The sequence below is a fragment of the Alosa alosa genome, chromosome 14 (genome assembly GCF_017589495.1).
Source record: "Alosa alosa isolate M-15738 ecotype Scorff River chromosome 14, AALO_Geno_1.1, whole genome shotgun sequence".
In the NCBI taxonomy this organism is placed as follows: Eukaryota; Metazoa; Chordata; class Actinopteri; order Clupeiformes; family Clupeidae; genus Alosa; species Alosa alosa.
The window spans coordinates 4,623,441-4,644,118 of NC_063202.1; the positions used below are offsets into that span (position 1 = coordinate 4,623,441).

The 20,678-nt window shown below is 44.4% G+C and overlaps 1 protein-coding gene across 1 annotated transcript in view; it reads left to right on the plus strand.

Moving 5' to 3' along the window:
* The window catches only part of trip4 (thyroid hormone receptor interactor 4), a 47,381-nt gene that overhangs the window by 18,888 nt on the left and 7,815 nt on the right, over window positions 1–20,678 (plus strand). Inside the window, exon 12 of the mRNA XM_048262707.1 lies at window positions 7,102–7,204. Coding sequence (XP_048118664.1) covers window positions 7,102–7,204 — 103 coding nt within the window. The remainder of the gene's footprint in view (window positions 1–7,101; window positions 7,205–20,678) is intronic.

Genomic DNA, 20,678 nt, shown 5'->3' on the forward strand with positions numbered 1-20,678 from the left:
CGAGTTTGAAATAGTTGAGTGACTTTTGCATCTATGCTGCTACTGAGCTGACTAAATTTTGGGAGTGGCGGAAGAGAATGTGTCTGAAAAAAAGGTTCCCTTGTTCCCGTGGTGCTCTTTTGAAGTACTGTGCGGGAAGTGAAGTTACACAAGTTAATTGTCCCCAAGGGAACAGGCCTCAGTTGTGTACTGAGGCTGAAATAATGTTTCTCAGGAGCTGGTGAGAGGAGGGTGGTGAAAGGCTTCTCTGGTCACAAGAGAGATATCATCTTCCTCCTCTGTTGTGAACTCCTGTGTGATTGTGATGAACATCTTCTGTCACCCTGACTCATACACCATCCCCAGATTGTATAGTACATTGTGGTGTCGTCTAAACATTTGTTCTTATTCCTGTAAGTAATTTGAACTGTAAAAGTTGCGGCTGTACTTGACTGAGTAGAGCAGATGGCAAGTGAGGTATATCTGCATACTCTTAGAGCTGCTTGTTGTCTTGTGTCTGCCTCTTGTGAAGACAGCCCTGTTTTCCCCTGGTCTGTGGTGTGAAGCAGGGGATGAGGTCACAGGCACGGTTTGAAAAGGTTAAAGGCTCATGAAGCAGGCGAGCTGTGTGTGCATCTCACCTCAAAATAAATGACTTCACCGCAACTCTCGTCACCCTGTGAAAGAGCTAATTTGTCTCTTCCTCCTTTTGCATACACGACTCGTACGACACTGCGTAACACAGACAAGCCAGTCTCTGTTGAATGTCTGACTATGTCCTGTTTGGGACAGGGTGACAATAGCCCTTTCAAAGACTAGTTTGCCTTGTTGACCTAACTTAGGCTAACTTAGGCTCATCTCGTTTGTGCATTACGTAACTTGATCCTTTTTCTAAGCTCGTTTTTAATAACATGGTGTGCAGTTGAAAGCAGGAAATATGACTCTTCCTCACCCCCCACCTCTCACCTCACACATACGCACATACATACACACATACCAAGCTCAGCAGTAGAGCAGTGGCCTTGACTGACACGATGGCCATCTCTGAGACCCTAAAAGCTGCCCGTGTATTTCCCTGTGTCGGGAACATTAATTATGTAGAAACACGAATGCCAGTGTTGGGGCCCCTTGTATAATTCATGAACACTCCAACTTGACACCAGTTGTTTCTTTGTGTGAAGAAGTGCCGTTAAATATTAATAGCTACAGAACTTATACAGTCCAAATGATGGACTAGGGCGGCCAAGAGAGTCTGTCAGGAAGGCGTTGCACAGAGGAGACCTTTTTTATAGCTACTGTTATAAAGGCTCTGTGGTTTGCTGTTATTGAATATGAAAGTGAGGACTGCTGACATGGCTTCCAGATGGCCTGTGTCATAAAGAAATAAGGAACGCTCGAAACAATTGCTCACCCCTTCTGGCTGCTGCACATTTACATTAGAGGCGTGTATTATCTTTATAAAATGTGGATGCTTTGATGATTTAAATTATTCAGCTATGTCCCTGTCATTTGGTCCAGCAGCGAGTTGGTCAGTCCAAATCCAATTCTCACTCTCCCACATGCGTTTATCCGGTATTTTGGGCTGCAAAGCACCTTCCAATGAGCTGGAGTCCCATTGCTGGCGAGAGATCAGCACAGCTGAGCCCGTCACCCAGAGGTAGATGAGTCAAGCTGATTCCTTTTTCTTTGCCTAAGTAGTGTGAAGCGGGCCTTGACTGAGCCCCCTTCTTCTTTTGTGGATCTGTTCCCTCTTTCTTTTTTTCCCTCCTTTCCACCGTCCCTCCCACACTCCCTCCCTCCCTCCCTCCATTTTCTCTCCCTCGTTTCACAAGGGCCTCTTCTCGGTGGAGCCGATCAGTGGAAGCTCTGCCAATGAGGGCTTGTTTTTTTGGGTGGGGGTGGAGGACAGGGTAAGGGGTGTATGGTGGTGTTACGGGTGGTGGTGGCGGCGGCGTGGAGTTGAGATTGTGTGCAGCCAAGCGGACCCCAGCCTGCCACACAGCCCCATTAGCACTGCAGCCGCCGCGCGGGAGATTGCTTGTCTCGACCTCGTAATTGCTGGCCAGCAGCTGAAAGGCCAGGGCCACTGCAGCAAGAGCAAGGAGGCAGGCAGGAAAGTGAGTGAGTGAGCGAGCGAGCGAGTGAGTGAGCGGGGCCAGCCAAACTCTTAGATTCATTGCTCCACTGATTCTGTTAAAGAAGAGGAAGGTTGGGGCTATGGCTGGGACTCTGGCTGGGGGTGGGGGTGGGCATAGGAGAGAGAGGGGGAGATGGGGCTCTTAGCAGGGCTAGGCCATGCAGGCTGCCTTTGTTAGGTAGGACATGGGTGGGCTGTCTGGTTGTGGCTGGACTCACTCTGCCCTCTAATCATGTAATGTTCTTTGGCAAGGGCCACTCATGTTTTCTTTCTCTCTCCCTCTCTCTCCTACACTCTCTCTTTCTCTGTGTGGTGACACAGGACCACAATTAAATAGGGTTAAAAAAAATTTAGTCACCTGCTCCATAAGCACATTTCTACATTGATCATTGATGTTTCTTGATTGGAATCTTTCGGTTCATTCCCATTTTGGTTTGCTGTTTCAGTTATTACAGAGATCCTTACTCCTACTTTGGAGGGAAAAATGAGAACTCTATTGTAACGTTGGATGATGTCACACCCTTTTGATTAAATCAGTATTGAAACAATTACATGGCGTATTTGTGAGGGAGGGGAGAGGGAATCTGAGATTCAGAGTTTGACCCACTCAACAGCTGTGAATCATGATGAACTCGCAGTGGAGGATTAAAAAGCACTGAAGGCATCTTGGCTGTTCTCAGATGTCACCAATCAGGCCTCAGTACACCACGCATGTGTACAGTGATTGACACTACTTTCATCTTTGGATGAAAACATCATCCTCTGATAAAAGTGATTGTTTTCTACCGTTTTCCCTGCAATGAGCGGTACACATCAATAGGGTGACTTAGCAGTAGGAATTATCTTTTCATTTAGCACAGGCTTCTGAATGAAATGGGCCATTACACAAAATCAGTGTTTAATTAAATTCACACCTTTGTCACACTTCAGGAAAAAAAAAATCATTAATTTTCCAAATACAGAGTTCAGTACCTACTATAAACAGATGCTAATTTTTGTTTGGAATGAAAAGCTGTTGACATTTTATTCTGCCTCATTTCAGACTCTCGGGTGGCATTTACTGAACTGACTTTCTTTTTCTCCCACTCCCACTCCCACTCTGTAATTGCGTGTCATTTGACATAGCATGCACTGTATGCGCCTTTTATTAGGTGTTTACATTGCAGTATTATTTCAGGTTCTCTTGCTTTTGAGGTTTGGCCGGCTTTTGCCAGGATTTAATGGCACGCCTCTAGTGACATTAGCAGGGAGTTTATTAAAATGTCTCTGCTACATTTTTATGCCCCTGGTCTGGACTGGCTGTGGGCAGACCGCAGGGAAATCTATATGTGGACCAGGAGTAAGGAGGGGGCACTCGCATGTTGCGCACATGAGCTGCCAACTTTGGCAGTGAGCCAAAATTACTTCAGCAAAGGTGGAAAATCTAAAAACAACTGTTCAGCTCCACTGGGTGTGTGAATTCTCCTGTTGAATGTGCTGGCTTGGTCATTTTTGTCACTCCATTTTGTTGTAGTCTCAACATGGGCAAAGGCTAAAGATGTGTAGGTGTCATTTTACACAGTCAATTTATTTCAGAAAGATGTTATGGCTTAAGGTCGCTATTTTCTCTTCTTTTGTACAATTCTACCAGTCCAGACCGGCCTGGCTAATCCTCCATTTTAATTGCGGAAGAAAATATTTACGGGCAATCACAATAATGTTAGACATCTAATTGGGTAATATGTTGCAGGTGTCCAGAATGAGATGGCCAGAGCGTAGAGCCAGGAAACACGCACAGCTCTAGGCTAATGTCAGTGTGTGAGATAATGGTGCTAAAATTGTACCAGCGAGGTCAGTGGTCAATGACATGCTTATCATGAAGCTTATTTAAAAGACAGAGTGGAAATTTTCAATGTTAAGGTACATTAGTGGTACTTGAAAATTATTACAGAGCCTTGGAAGGCAATCTGCAATCCAATTTGAGAGGGATAGTCTTCCTCAGGATTTTTGCCCCTTTTTAATGCTTATAGAGGAGACCGGACTCTAGCCTTCGCCATTCTTTGCTTATAGCAAGAAAATGCTGGAGAGTTGAGTACAGAAGTATCATGAACAGGTGCATTGGTGTTTTGGTCGGAATGAAAAGGCAGCTGAGATTTGCTTTTTCCACAGGTTTTGCCTGTAATTGTGTATATTTTTAAAAAATGTGTGTTTTTTGTAGGGTTGGGTATCGTTTGGGTTTTATCCGATACCGGTGCTAAATCGATACTTTTAAAACGGTGCCGGTGCCGAAACGGTACACGAAATGCACACAATGGTAAGCTCTGCTTTCAAGTTTACCCAGTGTAGGCGGTTTGCCATAAGGTATGTTAAAACCGCTTGCCATAGAACTGCCAGGTCATGGACAACGTACAGCATTTGCAAGCAAGCTAATCTAACAGGGAACAGGGACTAACAGTTAATTCAGTGTGTTCCCAAATGCTTCAAGAAATTTCATGTCTTAACCCATAACACGCAATAGTTTTGAACATGTTAGGCTACATGTCGGTGTTGAAGTGTTTAGATTCCCAGTGCTAGCCTAGTAGGCATTTTAACAGCAACTATGGCTAACACCAGTCAGCTGAGTTTAATTAGCGGTAACTACGGAGATGGTTTTGTAGTCTCTTTGAAAGCTCAGTGACATCAGGTATGTAGCCTAACCTTATATGTTTTTGCCAGCGAACTTTTAACATGATCTTCATATTGATGCTATATGGGCCTCATGCACATGACAGATTAATATCATGCCATTATGTTGTTTAGAACACACCGTGAAATAAAGTTTTCACCTTACAACTTTGCTGATAATATTTTAAATAAATGCCAGTTAGCGCATTATCGTATAACACCCCCAATTATCACCACTTTTGTTCAGAAATTCTAAAACAACGTTGTTGTTTAAAATTCCACTGGAGCTCCAAGCGGTTGTGTACACGCCGCCTTACAACACTGTTTACAGCTCCTCGAGTCACGGTCAAATGTCATTTTTGGTACATAGCTAATTTAGATACACCTATGTTGTGGGTGGTTGCGTTTCTATAGGAGTCCGCTGTCTTGGTTTGTTTAGAAATGGATATTAAGTGACACATACACGCAAGACGGTGGAAATAGGTTACGAGTTACGATAGCAAGGATATTGTGTAACATATAGGCTACTGTTGTTTCATAGCCTTTTGCTTGTGTGTAGTTAGGAAGGCCCACTGCTAGATTTTGACAGGAGCTTGCGAAATCGTGTTAAAGTAAGCTACTTGGGCTCAGGCAAGCTGTCAAACACTGTCCACTCGCCTACGTGGTGCACTCCTCTGGTTTATACATCCAGTGTTTACGTTAGCTAGCAGCTAACTGTGTCTGGATGTGTTGCTATCAGAGCAAGACATTAGAGATGGCGCATGACATCCAGTGATGCCTCGTATAAAAAAATAAAAATAAAAAAACGCTTTTTAAGCACCGAAATGAGGCACCGAAATCCACGTTGTTATTCGATGCAGTTACTACCATTTGCGTCTGCACCGGTGCCATATTAGAACCGTGTTTCGGTGCCCAACCCTAGTTTTTTGTTATTTATACACCTTTATGTTATGTTTGAAACAGCTTTAGTTTTTGCTTCCATCTAGAGATCTAGAGGAGGACTCTAAAAAGTACATTAAAACAGTATGCGTTTTAATGAATATTTTGATAACAAATTAGTATTGAACGCCTTAAGACCAACCTATTCTTTAGTTGTTTTAGAGGCAAGTGTATAGCATTCTGTATTACACTATAAATACTTAATTGTAAATTTAAATAAATAATTCTATTCATGCATATATTGGTGTTACCAAGAAACAGACATCTTGAAACCACCCCAAAGTAAAATATGTTTAATTTAGTCGGGTGTTACTTTTTCCTCTACAACATATTTTCATCATGAAAACGTTCTATTCATGCTAATGGATGTGACATTATTCTTTTTTTTGTATTTCATATATAGGACATATGAATATTTGACTTTTATAGTATTAAGTATAGCCAAGTGTAACTTTTGTAAAGTTCATTTAGTTTAGTTTGTGACACCTTTGTTGCAGATGTATGCCAGCAAAGGCCCCAGTAGAGCCCGAGACACAAACCATGACCTGAACACATTAACTGGCAAATGAACAAAATGGAGAGTTTTGATTGCTTTATATTCCAACTTGCCAGTCATTGAATACAGTAGCAGTAACCATAGTAATGATGCCTAGATTGTAATGTAAAGAAAATGTAAGGTGATGTATAAAAAACTCGGCTAGGGCAGCTAGCTGTTAAGCATTCCTCACACTCTCTGAGTAACAACCCTTTAAGGGATGTTGAAAATGTTCCTTACGCTCCTAATTATCACTCTCTGTTGTGGATCTACCTCATTGTAGGTTCATGTCACTTTTGTGTACTTCCAATTTTGTAATTTACCCACAGCCAAAATAAATCCACAGTCCCACTGGATGCCTCTCATCTGCAATTACGCCTGACGGTAATCTCTGCACGTCACGGTTTGTGTGCAACGGCGTGAGCGGGCGCCAGTGCTCACGCTCGGGGAGGGATGACAAGTGCTGTTGTGAAAAGAAGCCCCCCGCTTCCTGGCTGCTGAGATGCAATCATACCAGCACCTGATAACAGGGGGGAGGAAATAAAGCCTCCTGAGCCGTTCCCCCCTTTCGGCAGATTGAAAAGATGACTCTGTTGTTATGGATGTGTCAATCTCACCTGCACTGTTCGTTCTTTCTTGCTCTATTTCACTCTTTCTTTCTTACCCACTCTTTCTTTCTTTCTCTCTCTCTCTCTCTCTCTCTCTCTCTCTCTCTCTCTCTCTCTCGCTCTCTCTTTCTTGTCTCTCATATCTTACATCAGTGAGGGAGCAAGAGGCTCCCATTCAGGACACAGCTACATTGGAGAGGGGTGTTAATGAAACATAGTAATAGAGTGCTTTGTCTTCTCTGCTTTCTTTCTCACCGCAGTACCCCCAGATCTCCGAGGAGTCGGCGGCACCATTCGTCTTCATTTGTTCCAACCCCCAGGAGCTGATAGTAAAGTTCCCCATGAAAGGGAAACACAAGATCTGTATGTACTGCCTCTTTCATGTTGTGGGTCCAGCCATTTCGAAATTTTGCTTTGCTGTCGAAGGAATTTTTAGCTCATTTATCCCGTCCTTTTTCATGTTCCACACACACACACACACACACACACACACACACACACACACACACACATTACCATGAATGTACAGAGTCAAAGGACAGAGGGCAGAGTCAAAGTCGGGGGACTAATGTTAAATCCCTAGTGATCTACACAGTACATGATGTATAAGCTATTCAGAATCTAATTAGAACATTCATCTTTAGTAATACTTTAGTATAGTATACTAATGTACAGTATATGTTCACTTCTATCAATCGATAAGTCGTTTTGGAAGGAAAGAAGATTAATTCATTGAAAAAGATTAAGCCTAAATAGAAGTAGTCATCAACATCAGCCAGTTGGCTGACATGACCATTGCACAAAATAAACATTTGATAACTGTGTTAGCCAGTTAATGAGGCACATGGCCCATCAGGCTTGGAGTTGTCTGACACTAGGGCTGGGTATAGGCACAGATTTCCTGAATCAATTTGGATTCTCAAGGCCTTAAATCCATTTGATACGATTTGATATGGATTCAGTTCAGATAGGCCTACATTTCCAGTTTTGTTTGGATATGAAATTATTTTCAGAAAATGCTGTAAACTGTTGGCTACAGGGCATTAATGAAATTATGAATGCTTATGTTAAGAATGGGTCCAGAAGCAGCCTACATTCATTTTTATGTATGACAAAAGGTAAATAAGAAAGCAAACACCAGGAAAAGATACATTCTGTTGATTGTCACAATTAATTTGCAGTTAACAACTGTGTATCAGAGACGTGACCAAAAGTAAAAAATATACAGTATAAAGTAGACATAGCCTACATTAGACATTGACAGTTACATAGACATTGACTGTTCGGAATGTCCATGCCATGTCATTTCTGATCATGAGGACTGTTCACGTAGAACAGTCTATTAACTTTGTAAGAGAGCTTGCCTGGTAAGGAAACATTAACTTTGCTTATACCACTGCTTGATTGAATTTCCCATTACAGTAATTTCAAGTGTGTTATGCCGTATTGCGTATAAGCCGCAGGACAGTGTTTTATGCAAGTTAAAAGAAACAAAACCATATTAATATCATAAACTGCCCCTGTGTATTAACCTCCTAGCTGAAGAAATTTAGCAAAATCAATGTATAAGCCACGGCTAATAGTTGGGAAATTACGGTACGAGGTGTAAATGCCAGGCTTGTGCAAAATTCCAGAATTTAACTGAAACTGGCTCTTAAATTCCAATTCAATTCTTGAATTTCACTTGCATTTCAATTGAGGTAGCAAACAGGAAGCAGAATTGCAATTCGAATTGTGCACAACCCAGGTAAACGCTGTATTACTACCTCGAATGTGCATTACTTAATGTGAACCGAACACCATGTCGTCCATTATCCCTTACATTGCTAACAGTAGCTATGTAGCTAGATCACTGTGGGCTAACTATGCCTAAGACCACGTGAAACACTGTGTGGGATATTAACTCTAATGCTTTCATAATTGAGCACTTTAGTATATTCCCTATCTCAGTAGTAAACACATCAAAAAATCTTTTTTTTTTTTTAAACCCACCCCTATCCAACATCCTGAAACCCTGAAAATAATCCCAGCACCACACCATGTAAGGCACACTTTGCCCAGGTCTGTTTATGGTTGGCTTGTTTCAGCTATTCCATTTGAATTTACGTTGAGGTTCAAGTGTGCTAGTGCAATTGATATTCAGTAACTAATACATTGTGTAAGGTAAGCTTTTCTTTGTGTAAATTGATAAATAACAAGTTTAAGGTGTTCCCCATTACCACTATTCTCCAATTTTGTTTTTTGTGTACTCATAATTAATAGTTTTTTTGTGAATTATGCTTGGTTCATGCAGATTTTTACATGTGTTTCAACTTAACCTACAGCTGACTTACATTTTGCTGAACAAAACAAAGCCTTAAAAAGCACACCGTATGTCAGTGAATCTCCTGAACAAAGAACTTCTCTTCGAGGTTGGCAGTTGTCATAGGGGTATAAAACCGAAAGCCCACTGTGTGCATTTCAGTTAACAGTAGGAAACCAAACTCTCTATCAAACAAGAAACCACAAGACACAGAGCAAGACCTTAGAAGGGGCTCTTTGTGTTTGTGTGTCCCCCAACAGCCCTTTTTCTACCGTCATCAGTGGCTTGTGTAGTAATTTCGCCCATGACTCAAGCCAGGATTTCTCAATTGGGCTCTTGACTCCATGGGTTCCCTCAGCTATCCTAAGACCTCTCTGAACCTTACACCAACTCTGATTAGATACAGTGTCCGGGGGCAGCTGTGGTGTACAAGAACAGCAGGGATGTCCCAATACTATTCACCTCTCCTCTCCCTTTCTCTGCTTCTCCTCTTTTGTGAGCTGTTCTTCTCGCCTCCCTTTTTTACGCGTAATTCTTAGTGTACTGTCTGGGGATATAAAGGATAAGGGTTGTTGGCTGATGCATGTTTTCAGTTAAGGCGTGCACAAGCTTGTGAGAAGGGGGTGGGAGGGGGGAATAAAGGCCGGCATGCGAATGTGCAGGGTTAACCCCTGACCTCCAGACCTTAACCTGAGAACAACCGGGGGCAATGTGAGTAAATTGAGCCGCAACGGAAGGCTAATAGCCTCTCAATATACGGGCGCTAAAGGATTTCTGAAGAGCATTTAAGATATCGCGCTGAAACATCATACGTCTGGTTCCCAGCGCGGCAGGCCTATCTCTTCCCATCCTCCCTCGTGTCAGTAGGAGCTGCTGACATTCAAAATTGCGCGAGGCTAGTGGTCTTTTATTATGTGGCAATAAAAATGTACATTCGGCAGGCTAATGAGACTCCATTTAAGGAGCCTGTGCGCTGGGAGCTTTCTAGCTGATTGAGCTCCTGGTATCTCTGTGTCTTCCCCCACTATGCTCGCCTCGGCAGTGAAGGTCACCCTCTGCTGCAAAGAGCCATCACAGGCAGCTTTGATAAGTGGCTGCACCCATGTGTGAATATTGCAGGTTCGAGTCAGCGATTCTGTCAGGCGTCTGCCCCTTTAAAGGCTAAAGGTTGTTCCTCAGCACCCCCCACCCCCTTCCTTCCCACTACCAGGACACCACCACCTCTACATCACCCCATATCACCCCCCCCCCTTTTCCTTCCTGACCAGAATCAATATGCCTCAAGTCATCACAGCTCTCTGTCGAGCTCTCCTCCTTGCCATGCAGGTCTGACAACCTCCCTCTGCCAATTTGTGCAGGCTCTTGTCCGTTTGACTTTGCCCACTTGAAGCACATTTGGTTTATTGAGCCTGATTTTTCAAATACGTGCCATGGCTCCTTACTCATCTCTTTCTGTCATATTTTCAAAAATCATTTTTGGGTGTCCTTGCTCCTGTGCACCCTCTGTGATAATTATAAATTGATCGGAGAGGTTTTTCAATTCTAGGGGCATATCAATGTCAGCTGTGTTGTATCAGTAAAAATAAGATAAAATAAGCAGATGTGTTAAAACAGCCATAGCCTAAAGGCAAGGAACCCTGATCATCAGAGCTGTGAATAAGTGTGTTTGGTCGGTGCTCAGTTCAAGGCGCTTCCCTGCTGCCATGTGAGCACCAGATTTGAATTTCCAAAGTAGATATCAAAGAGCTGTAAAATATGCATGCGTGTTCACCGTCAGATGGTGCGCATGTGGGTGAGCAGTACGGTGGCAGCTCGGGAGAACTAGAGTGCCGCAGTGGAGCCGGGGAGCCGCGGCTGGCGTGCTCTGGTAACCAGCGTCTGTGCAGTCATCACCTCCCGGTTACCTTAGCCAACTGGAGTCTGGGGACAGCAACTTGTGTGCTCAATTGACTAACATTCTCGCCTCTTTCTCCTTTTCAGCGATGCCCCCCCCGCGCCCCCTTGCACCTCCACCACCACTTCTCCTTTCTGTCTCTCTCTGCTCTCGCTTTCTTTCTGTCTCTCTCTGCTCTCTCTTTCTTTCTGTCTCTCTCTGCTCTCGCTTTCTTTCTGTCTCTCTCTTCTCTCGAACTCATCCTGTTCCTCCGGGAGAGTGGGAGGGGGTGGAAAGAGGAAAAAAAAAGAAGAAGGGAAGTGCTCTTGATTTATTCATGGATTCCTTTTTTATATTCATGCATTTTTCCAGGGCCATCTTGGCTGCTGAGGTCTTGGTGGGGGGATTTTGTGCTCTGTGGAGGCTGCGCTGCTGAAATACAGTTTCAGGTTTGGTGAACCAGAGAGGAGAGAAGAGGAGAGATGGGGAATTGGGTTGGCTGAGGAAAGTGTGTGTGTTTGGGATGGGGGTTGTTGAATTAGGGAGGGATGGGGGTTGTTGAATTAGGGAGGGAGGGGGGTCTGGCTGGCGGTTATGTGGAGAGGGCAGCAGTATATAATACCCAGGAAATGTGAGGCAGGCTTCAGAGGTGACAGCCCATGTTTATTACAGATCTATCACACAGCTAATGGCTAGCATCAGAGAGCAGGCTGAGCCACTCATGTGGCGGAGAGGCGAGCCAGCAGGCAGCAGCTGCTCCACCACCGCAGGGTCACCCTCAGTCCTCCGCCTCAGCTTATGGCTGTATCATATGGGGATTGCAAAGACGTTGTTGCTCACCACTTAAATGGAGTGCTCCTCTGAGAGGAAAAGAGAGACAGAGAGATCTGATATGTGTGTGGAGTATTCATCCATTTTTTTCCCCCAACATCAGTTGTTATTATTATCTCAATCTGGCATTGATCAGTTTTTTTGTCTACTGGAGTGGTTAATTGTTATGCGAGGGATCAATTTTTTTGTTGTTGTTGATTATCATGGCTTAGGAAGTGGGGATTTGGCTGTCGACAGCTCTTATATTACACAGTTGGATAGCTTTATTTTTGAGGAAAGGTAGCATGAGTACAGTGTGTTTATTTGCTCAGGTTTTAGTGCTAAAAAGAAGAAACTTTTTCACAGATCGCTCAACTGTGAGCCGAGGGTAAGGAAGTGCATTTAAAGACTGTTTTTCCAAGCATGGGTCTGTCAAGCCCAGCGAGACCTGTGGATTCAAAAAACATTTTGCCTGCCAAAGCACATTTCCAGACAAGACATCAGGCTGCCTCTCCTCACCCTCTAACTAAAACATTTTCCGTGGACAGTGTGGTGCTGTGATCCTCCATCAGCAATGTGCCACCTCTTATGCAGCGCTTGTCGGACTAAATTTAGATTTGTGTGTGTGTGTTTGTGTGTTCATGGAAACCGTGTGGGATGTACCAGTAGTCAAAGAGGGAGAAGGCCAGGTTTCACAGGCTCTGTAATGACCAAGCAAACAAACCTGTGTGGCTGTGGAATGGTTGAGCAGTGATCCAGGAGCTTGGCTGACATTTAGCCATGAATGGAAACGGACCAATGCCCCAGCCACTCATTACAAGTGTGGGTCAGACCAGCCGACTGTGTAAATAAATAATACCATGCAGTCAGCGAGTGCAGGCACCTCGAGCTCTTGGGAGAAAAAAACAACAAATGCGCAACAGCCTCCCTGTTGCCCGAGGTCCAGGGGCACTTTATAGATGACGAGCCTTGTAGCTGGACTTCTGAAAGAAGCATTGAAGGCCGAGGTCCCTGCTGAATGACCTATGGTGTGGTGGAATGGCTCCAACTCCAAACTAAGCCTGAATGGAGTTGACAGATTGTCTGAATGTATGATGCTTGTAGTGTTGAATGTATGATGTTTCTAGTGCTTCTCTGCTTGAAATAGAAATGGCTGCAGTGAAAGATGGGTCTTTGCAAGCCACTCAGGAGCTGTGATGGTGCAATAGAATGCAACTATTCTTATTTTTTTGGGAGATAATATTTATTGATAATAAGGAGTAAGGGAATTTAAATCAACAAGGAAATTGAGTGTCGCCAAGCACAAAACTACACCTTTCAAAATATGCCCTTGTGGATCAAAAATTGCCCTTCAATCATAACCACTTAGAAGCTGACATTTTGAATGCTGTAAAATGTCAGCAGAAAGAAATGTCATCGTATTGGTGTATACCGCCCTTGTTTTGCAGCACTAAGCATTATCTGAACTCAACAAATTAACTAATCTACATTTTAAAAGAAAATGTCATTTCACTCCACATAGAGCATTAACAGTCTGGGTGAAGTGGTGACATTGGGAAAAACTCCTGCGACAGAGTAGATCGTTGGAATATTAGGATCTTAAATGCCTAACTGTCTGAGAATGTTATTTAGAGGACAAATGAAAGGCATTCAGGAAAAAGGGAAAGGAAACAAATATCCAATGTGCTGACTGACATGTAACTATAATCCTCATTTAATTTGCCTCCCTTGTTTCCAGGGAAAAGCACTCTACAACTCATAATATTGTCAGCATATCATGTTTTCTGTTCCTAATCTATTTTGCAGAACAGGCAAACCTGCCATATCTGTGATACTGATAGGATGTAGGGACAATCATTTAGAACATTGTTTTTGGACAAATCTATGCTTTGGCCAACAGTTAACATTGATGATGAGCAACATTGGAAAGTCATGTCGTTATGCTCCTGGAATCTGTCAGAAGTAAATACGGAGCATGGGGAGACTGCTCTCTGAGTAAGTTTGGCATAAATGTCCAGACTGACAGTCAGCAAAACATGTATCTAATGAGGGTCCTTCGGGGGTTTAACATGAAAGAATGCAAAATTATTAATAAGCTGACACAGTGGGTACAGTGGAACGTTTTACATTAGTCAGGGTTCGCATAATTAGATTTTTTTTGTTCTTACGATAAGTATACTTTTGGATTGGATTGGATAATCTCCAATCCCCAAGGGGCAAATTGGTTCACCACAAGTAGTCATCACCCATACACACATAATTACATAAAACAATAAATAATAAATAAAGACATAAATACACACAATAAATGGGGCATAGTCCTTGCGCTGAAATTCAATTCCTAAAAAAAAAAAATGAATATATACAGTAAGAACAACTTGACCTACAGCTTGTTCAAAAACCAAACAGATGAGCCAAACTGATGGGAAAAATTATCTCCGGTATCTATTTGATTTGGCCAGCCTGATGGCAAGAGGCAAAACTCTTCTTGTGTTTTTCTTTGGCTGTTGTTTATTTTTGTGTTCATCTCTCTTTAAATATATTTACATCACTTCTACTCGAGGCAAAATCCCTTGACTCATTGCTCCCAACCTCTGCCAAGATGGCCATTTAAGCTCTGATTAAAAATGAATGCTTTAGAGAGAGAAAAAACGATAGAGGGAGGAAATGAGTGAGTGTGTGAGTCAAAGAGAGTAAGAGAGAGAGAGAGGGTGGGAGGGCACAGCTGAGCTCTGATCAACGTTGAGAAGTTTGAGCTTTTAAGTCCCGTGCTCTCCCTCATGCCTCGCCATGAATACTGCATTAGCACATCACAGCCGCTGAGGAGACCCAAAGAGCACATGTTTCTCGCCGCAAGCAGGCAAGCCGATCCTGAGTGCAGGGAGATAGACATGCGATAACCAGGTACCTTGTGCATGACAGGCCGTAAATTGCTAGAGAGCCCAGACACTCATCCAAGCCCCCAGTAAATATTATGTGCGGCAATCATGCACAGACATTAAGTGGTGGCCCCCACCACTCGTGTATACACTTGTGTAGACAATATAGCCAGTAGGACTCAGTGTTTTATAGCTCTAAAGGACAGCTTTTTAAATTGACCCTTCAAGGCTGTTTTTGCGCCCACATGCATTTTTTAAATTGCACAACGGTCACACACATTCCCCGGGACCTAAAATCTCCACACACCTGTCACGCACTTACTCCATTTTCCTCCCCCCTTGACCCACATATGCCTCCACATAGGAAATATCTTTTGCCGCAGAAGAGATTGTTGTCAGATTAGCTCGCAGGTTCACTGGGCCAAGTACAGATTGCTAAGACACATGTGGCTTCTGTACAATGCAGCAGACTGCCAACATCCCAGTCTCAGTAGATAAGACACAGACCTTGGCTGAGGCCAAGCCTTGTGGACCATCAAGATTTGACAGCGCGATTACGTGCTACAATAAAAAAAATCCTGCACTATCTCTCATACTATTTTGTCTCCTGAATTTTCCACGGGCAGTGTCATCGGAGAGCTCACTTCTCTGTTTGACGCCCTTCACGGGCGCTGGACAGCACACTGAGGGGGATTCCATGAAAGGAAATCGAGAAGAGTACAAGCTGTTCCCTCTTGCTCTGTGTGGTCATGTTGAATCCTACCTCACAGAGGGCTCTAATTAGATATACAGACTTCAGTGTTTTTGGCATTTATGCCTTATATCCTCCTCCTGGTATTTGAAAACCTTACTGGAAGTGCATAACAAAGAAGACACGGCTCAGCCCCCTTTCAAGGTGAACTAATACATTTCTCTTTTGAGCGGCGCGGTGAAAAGTATGTTCGAGCAATTTTATCTCGTAAGCGGCGATAAGAGGCTCTCACAGCACTGATGTGCCTGCCGATTCTTTGTGCCGTCACTATCGCTGCTCAAGTCAAACTGCGGCTACGGGCCCCGAGTTCAATGAAAGGATAGTTTTCTTTGCAGAGGCTTTGAGATGTGACAGGAATTTCCCTTAAAAGTCAACTACAATCAGGCCAGTGTTGAAGGCATTCCCGTTCTCTAATTAAGCTTGAATCATCAAAGAGAGCTTCCCTGCAGCATCCACCAGTGAATGGTGGCCATAGGAACTGGATTTTAGCAATCAAGCAAGCACTGTTGTCTCTCTTTTTTGTAGCACAAAAGTATGACCACAGATGGAGACGGGTATAATTAAACTTTTTTTTTTTTCTTCGATTTCTTTTTTTATGTGCTCCAGCATGTTTGAGAGAGTACTGCAAGCTGTGCTGCTGACACAAATCCCATAACGCTCAGACTGCAGCCGAGTCAGAGAACCAGAATTTGATTAGTGCATTAGTGATGGGGGAGGAAATTGCTGGTAGTATAAATCAATTTCTCCACCTGCTGCAAGCGTCAGTCTCCTTTCAAGATCATAATGATATGCATATTGAGCCCATGTTGTTACTGGGGTTTCTGTGTATTGGCTTTGATGGAAAGCAGAAAGGATGGAAACAAAAGCAAGGAAACACAATAGCCTAGAAATGAGCCGGCAAGAAAAGACTGCTTTATAGACCAACATTTTACGACTCGTGGATAGTGATGGATCTGCGGAACTAATTTTCTGCAAAGGCCTTGACTGCTTGTTATCCATTTGAGGCAGATATCCCTCATGGTAAGAGTTAAGTCTTGTTCTGGATGCATGTACTCTGAGAGTATATTTAGAAGTGTTCACTGAAGGCTTTTGCACCAGTTCAGTATTAATCTTTTATGAAGCTAGTTTGATGACATGTACTGTTGACAGCAAAATCTGGGTATTACTGAATGCCTCGTAGGATACAATTTACATGGCTAGAATTTAAATGTGAAGCATCTCCACCATTTGCATATTATCTTTTGCCAGGGAATTGATGGGCAAACTTTTTCTGAAGCTAGCTAGCTAGCTAGAGTTTACTGTATCTTATAAATTGACCTATTAATATCCTGATGGTGAAATGTAGGTTTTAGAATGTTATTTTGCAAATACTTTAGAGTAGGAAGTTTTGTAAGCCTTCCATTCTTAAAAATGTGTGACCACTCTCTTGTCTGAAATGGTCCATCAGTACACTAGAAGCAACTAGAAGACTTGCTGCTGCTTCACATAATACTATGATTCCCTGATTCATATCTCTAGTGTGGCCACAGACGGCAGCGATATGTTTGTTGCCGTTGGTGTATTTACTCTCTGTGGGGGGTTCCTGTAGCTGTCTCAGCCCGGGATCAGCCTCATCTCAACAGGATAGTCCTGTCCGTGGGAGGCAACGCACCACCTTTTGTGCCAGAGGCGGGGGGATGGGAGCCCTGGGACATGAGCCTCCAGTCTGCAGCTAAAGCCATACTTTAATCAGCGTCTGCACCAACCCCCATGTACTCCCTCAACTCACACCACACACCACACTCAACTCTTGTTTCAGGGGCACCGTGTTCGCTTCACACTACACCAATCAGCCGAAGGGAGTTTGTCTTGGACAGTGCAGAGCTCAGTTGCGGTTTCAATCGTTTTGGAAATTTATTGACCAAAGTGTCACTTTTCTTTTTTTTTTATCAAATGATTGATCAGCGTGCGCTTTAATGCCAGAATGTGGTATAATTGTAGTGCTGCCACAGTTGTGGTTTCCTGCAGCTCATGTCAATTTTTTTTCCCAGGCCATTCCTCTGCTGAATAGAGAAGCCAAACGATCCGAGTCCACGGCAACACTATCCCCGTTCCCATCTGCTGCTGCTGTAGTTTTTGATGTCGTTTTTCAGCTCATAATCAAGCCTTTTAGTGCCTCGGAGTCTGCCCCTCGGAGTCTGCCCCTCGGGAACGCGGTGGCCTGACTCAGTGTGGTGTGCGCTGCCTGCCGGAGTTCTTTGGCTCCAGTTGGCTGTGTGTGTATAATGGCTTGTGACGGCAGACTGGCATCTTTCCAGGGGGCTGCCCAAAGAGGCTCAGCCCTTCCCTGCTGCCTCCCGTCACTCCACTGCCTCTTCTCTCTTCCCCACAAAAGCAACCTGGACTTGGACTTGCATGTGGGGGTAGGGAGTGGAATAAAGAGGGGGCTTCTGTGAACGCCATCTCTCCCACAATCCCCACTACCCCCTTCAGTAAGCGGACCCCTCTGATAATTATCTAGTGCACCACTTTAATTTATGGCTTGCTTTCAAGGACCTGAAATGACCTACTTTTTGTGTTCGCGCCCACACACTTGGAAGAGTGCTTTGATTTGAAACCGTTTCAACCACACTGTTTGTGTATTATCTTTCCTTTTAATGAGTGGGCCACCAGGTCCTCTTACTCCCCAGGTGCCAAGGGAAAATGGAGAATATGTTCAGTTAAGATAAAGATACAGATTTCACTGCACCACTCCAGCATTTTGTGTTAGTCTTTCATAGACATATTGCCACTGAGGGGATATTTGTCATTCCCTGCCATTAGAGTGCTTGTGTGCAGCATTATTTCCTATACACAGAAATTTTTGACTAAAAGACTTGCAGTCTATTTTATTCCATGTGCAAGTGTCCTTCATATTGCCTTATCAAATGAAGACATAGTCCACATCAGTAATTGCATCAGTAAAGCACTACATACCGCTGCTAGGAGCTAAATTGCTCTGTGGAATGGGAGAAAGCTTTTACAGCAATTATTTCCTCGTCTGTGGAGGATGCTCTCCGTGTTCAACCCAACTAATCTATCACTCTCTCACAGACACACTATAATGACAGAGCCTCCAATGAATAAGGGAGGGAAGGTGAGGGGTGTGGGGGGCGCTGCCCTGAAAAGTTGGATGCGTTCGATAGAGGGGAGAGAGAGGGGGAAAAAATCAATCTCATTTGATGGAGCAACCACTAGCATTCCTCTGTGGCTCCGCACCAAGGATAGGGAGCCCTGGTGGGGGCATTGATTAAGCATCAAGCTACTTTTAGAAAATGATGGATTCTGGGAATCAAAATGCTTACTCTCTGCCACTCGCGTTGCCGAATGTTGCTGCCGCTGCTGCTGGCATCCCACCCGCGCTGTTGGCAGGCAAGGGCTGAGGTTAGCGCCTTTGTCTGAGCGATTACATTTGGGATGATACTGTGTGTGGCTTTATTGTGGATGTGCTTGTGCTTGGGGCTCCGTACAGTTAAGCATCCCAGTAGCAGCTGCCCTTTGCTAGTCCAGACACCAGATTAAATCGTTAACCCTTTAAGTCATCTAATGCGCAGCATGGCCACACGTACCATTTGTATGCAGGGCCACATGTGCCCGCCCGCCCGCCATTAACCTGACAGCCTCGCACGCAAGCATATGTACACTCTCTCACACATACAGTTTGGTCTGTCTGATGCAGTGCCAGTAGGGACCTCAAACGCTAAGAGCCTTTTGGTGTGGTTTCTGTACCATGTTGAAAGCTGTGTTTCATTGTACCCAATTTTCTTCTCTACCAAGCCATATTGGCAGAAAGCATGTTATTTTCTCAGATACCTCGGGCAGAATATTCATGTCATGTTTTGAAAAATATCTGTGCAATTCAAGAGGCTACATTTTAACTGACTGATGTGTTGGAATTTCAATGCATTTTTATCAGGCTCTAATTTTGTGTTTTGACATATTCCTGAACAACTCTGTCTAGCGCCTGGTATTATTCGCTGAGGAATGGAAGCCCAAGTCGATTTCCATTTTTATGAACAATCCTGTTACCTTTGTCAGGCAGACGGATGGACGGCAGCGAGTGGATCAATGTCACTCCACCTGCAGCATGCTGAGCAGGCAACATGGGTGCCAGATTAATCACTTCCTCTCTCCCCCTTCCTCCCTGTGCTCCTCTGTATCCTCCCTCCTTGCCCTCTCCTCAGGTCTGCGAGTGTGTGGGGGTAGTGATGGTGGGGGTGGTGGTGGTGGTGGAGGTGGGGGGTTGGTGGGCTGTCGTTTTTTTTTAACATCCTCTGATGGTCCCATCATCCAGACGCAATGGCTGTGAGCCACTCAGGCATTGTTTGAAATTCACTGTTTGAAATGTGCTCAGACGGCGTTTGACTGTTTAATGTCAGATGGTGAAATGGTAGGAAATAACAAGGATGATCAAGACTGCCGTGGTTTGGTGTGCGGCACGAGTGTGCGGCGCGAGTGTGCGGCGCGAGTGTGCGGCGCGAGTGTGCTGCACGAGTGTGCACGAGTGTGCAGCACGAGAGTGCGTGCTACGGATTGAGAAATGGGAACAGGGACGCATTCTCCCCCCCTGTCTTTTTCTCTTATTGTGTGTCTATTACATTGCCACAGCACTCCCAGGATAGTTTTCTAGTTAAGTGTCAGGGGCTGTAATAGATTTCAGTGAAAGCTGCGAGCTAACAGCCAGGAGCCTCACCCACCCTTCTCTCCCAATCCCTCTCTCTCTCTCTCTCTCTGTCTCTCTCTCTCTCCCCCTCCCTTTCTTTTTCTCTCGTTCGGCGTGTGTGTGTGTGCGCGCCCACACTGTGTGTAGGCTCCCGTGAGACTTCACAGGCTCTCTTTCATGTGAGTGAGGAGAGGACAGAGGGATTGGAGGGGGGATGGGGGGGATGGGGATGGGGAAATGTGGGTGTCAGATGCCAGGCATTGCAGCATTGCCTTCCCCCCCCTGGCTGCTGGCATTGTGATCACAGACTGCGAGCCAAGCCGAGAGTGCTCTGACCATGTCTAAATAGAGCTCCCGACGATTTGGTCATTTAAAAAAAGAGCCCGGCCAGTTATCTCCAACCATATACGGTGGACACTCGTAAACACACATTTTCACATGAATGACATTTGCAAACCCTCAGCCCCCTCCCCCATCCACACTGCTCATTCGCTCTCCTCTCAGTCTCCCTCTCACACTCACTCACACACACACACACACA